Here is a 3036-nt window from a genome sequence, read left to right as displayed (position 1 = left end):
CTGGCATCTTGCCGGGCGGGAAGGGGGGGAGGCCAGGGGGCTCGGGAGGGGGGAACATGTCGTCCGCGTCGGTGAGGCGGCACTCCCTACGCGGCACGTGGAGACGGCGCCTCGGAGGGGGGGTGGCATCGCCTCGAAGGAGGACGAGAGCGGTGCCGCGCGGAGGAGAGAGGAGGTGTGTCAGGGGGGCTGGAGTAGAGTGCGGCTGCTGGGGGTCTGCACTTGGTGACGTGGAGTCCGCGCGGGATGGTGCCGCTGAAGTTGTTCTCGTCGAGCTCGAGCTTCTGCGCGGCGCGGGGGAGGAGGAGGGGGTGGAGGGGGTGGAGGGGGAGGGGGGGGGGGGTGGTGAGTCCCAGCAGTGTGTCGGAGTAGGTTGGGGGACGCCTCCTCCGCGCCCGGTGCATCTCTCTGTGTCTCGCGGCGACGTGCGCTCACCTCGACATCATCGAGGAGTGCCATGGAGGCCGGCAGGCTGCCCGAGATCTCATTCTTCTTGATGAGGATCTCCTGCGAGCGGGCGGCGGCGGCAAGGCTCGGGGGAGGGGGGGGGGGGGGGGCGGTTCTTCCTGGGGATCTCCCGAAGGGCTCGCCCTCTCTCCTTCTCTCCTCTCGGGGGGATCCGCCCCCCCGCCGCTCCCCCACCACCACTACCACCACCACCACCACTCCTAGGCGGGGCCTGGAGCTTTGTGGCCCCCCCGATCTCGGGGGGGATTGTGCCCGAGTACCCGCTGCATTTGGCCCGCTTCCACTGCTGCCGCGTCGGAGGCTTCCCGAGGACGTACTTTGGCAGCGCGTTTGGGTTCCCGCCCCTCCGCGGATCCCGGGTCCGGATCGGGTTAACGATCCAGTTGTCGACCGTAATGTAGGTGCCCTTGCAGTTGTCGCTGTCCCGAATGTCAAGCTCCTGTGAGAGGGAGGGAGGGGGGGGGGGTGTCCGAGGGGGAAGGGGGGTGGCGGCGCTGCGCCACACAGCAGCGAAAACTGGGGTGTGAGCGGGCGGCGGAGGGAGAGAGCGCGCACGCGCGGCGGTGGAGAGGGAGAGGGGTGCGTACGGGGGGGGGGGGACCCGGCGGGGCGCGTGGGTCGGAGGCGGTGGCTGCGGTGCGGCGGGGCAAGAGGCGGCTCGAGCCGCCTTGAGGTTCCTTGCCATCCCGATGGTGGGAGGGATGGTGCCCGAGATGCCGGCGCGCTTTGCCTCGAACTTCTTGAGGGTGCCGGAGACGAAGAGGTTGGGGGGGAGCGTGCCCGTGATGTCGTTCTCCGAGATGTCGATCTGCGCGAGCACAGGCGGAGGTGGGAGGGTGAGCTCTCACGTGGCGGAGGCGGAGGGGAGGGGGAGGGGAGGGGAGGCTTCGAGGGAAGGTGCGGATCGCCTCTTCGAAGACGGAGTCGCTGGAGAAGAGGGCGTCCGGCAGCGTACCCGTGAGGTCCTTGCTCCTCAGCTCAAGCTCCGTTAAGTCTCTCAGAAGGCCGAGCTGCGGCGGGATGGTCCCCCTGACATACGGGATCCATTTAAACTGGATCTTATCGATCAATCCGTCTTTGCACGAGATGTAATCCTTATCGCAGCACTTGATGCCGGGGTTGAGCCAGGAGCGCCCTCCATTCCCCCACTTGGGTCCGTTCATGGCGTCGTAAACGGCCTTTAGCGGTATGTAGCATTCTGCGTCCGCGCGCGCCGCCAGCCCCCGGCGGTCCGCCGCCTCCGCCTCCACCGCCTTGGCGGCCGCGGAGCTGACGAGCAGAAAGGCCGCGAGCATGAAGCGTATTACGAGGGTGTGCACGAGACACCGATATCCCGACGGGCGTGACCTCACGGCGCTCAAGGCGCCGTGCACGCGGCGTTTCTTTTCCCTTGCGGACCCGAAAACTCGAGAACGCGCCATCCATTGCGATCGACCACTGCACTGGCAGGTGGAGTGCGAGAGAGAGATTTTTGACTCTCTTCTTGGAGTGCGTACTACGACAGGGCGCCCCCTCCTGAGAGAGAGAGAGAGAGAGAGAGAGAGAGAGAGAGAGAGAGAGAGAGAGAGAGAGAGAGAGAGAGAGAGAGAGAGAGAGAGAGAGAGAGAGAGAGAGAGAGAGAGAGAGAGAGAGAGAGAGAGAGTTTTGCTCCTTCTACGCCTTGAACAAACAAACAACTCGATTGCGATGCGGCTTCCTGGTGTGTCGATGGTGTCGGCCCCGGGGATCCGCGATGCGTACGCGGAACAGACGACCTTGACGTCTCCGCAATAGTGCGTGCCGTCCTTGCCAATGTTGTCCGCGTCCACGTCGGGTTGTTTGTTGTAACTCTGACCGAGGTGGGCACACATGGTGGGAGTGGAAGAGGATGTGATAGAGGATTAGAAGTGTGATGTTACACAATGATTGACACCTGAATATCAAAAATACTAGCAAGCTATCAAGGAAGCTAGCAGAGGATGATTGTGATAGAGGATTGGAGAAGTGATGTTACTAGGGGGGGATATGGTGATTTTTGAATGAACCGGGGGGACCGGCAAGCCGAGCCCGCGAGACCTCGATTCATAGAGTATGCTGAGGGCGCTCTTTTTGATTGAAAATAGTACCCCACATTCCCCCGACGACCTTTGCCTCCTGACATCCACACAAGGCGGCCATCACCGCGCAACTGTGAACGGCGGCCATCACCACCATCTCCGTGGCGACAGCCGGGCAGGCCTCTCGCGACGGCCGATGGCGACTGGCCGGCGCTGTCCCTGTCGGCGGGCGAGTTTGCGGCGCACGCGCTGCGCGTAGGCGGCGCGTGGGCGGGTGGCCCGCCCGGCCGTCGGTGAGCACCGGACGCGAGGGTCGCTGGGTCGGTCGGTCGGCTCCTAACTAACTCGCTGCATATTAAGGGCGTATACGCCCTTATGCATATACTCCCTTAATGTGGGTAAACCATAGTAGCGTGCACGCTACTATGAACAGAGAAGCCCATAAAAGTCGCCGACGACGAGCCAGCCTGCTGCCGGCTCGCACGGCAGCCTCTTCCTCTCGACCAGCCTCAACTTCCGTACAGTCAACATT

At 63.8% G+C, this 3036-nt stretch overlaps 1 protein-coding gene across 1 annotated transcript; it reads right to left on the bottom strand.

Moving 5' to 3' along the window:
• Positions 1–58: 58 nt before the first annotated feature.
• Positions 59–1763, bottom strand: EMIHUDRAFT_465079 (hypothetical protein; the record flags this gene model as incomplete). The annotated part of the gene is made up of 6 exons (XM_005763757.1): positions 59–86; positions 223–284; positions 436–511; positions 684–907; positions 1070–1276; positions 1317–1763. Coding segments are annotated over 6 exons (1044 nt in total), but the record flags the coding sequence as incomplete, so codon positions are not given.
• Positions 1764–3036: the final 1273 nt, after the last annotated feature.

Source organism: Emiliania huxleyi, assembly GCF_000372725.1.
Source record: "Emiliania huxleyi CCMP1516 unplaced genomic scaffold EMIHUscaffold_62, whole genome shotgun sequence".
Classification (NCBI taxonomy): Eukaryota; Haptophyta; order Isochrysidales; family Noelaerhabdaceae; genus Emiliania; species Emiliania huxleyi.
The sequence above is the reverse complement of the archived record's forward strand: the minus strand, read 5'-3'. Positions and strand labels throughout refer to the sequence as shown.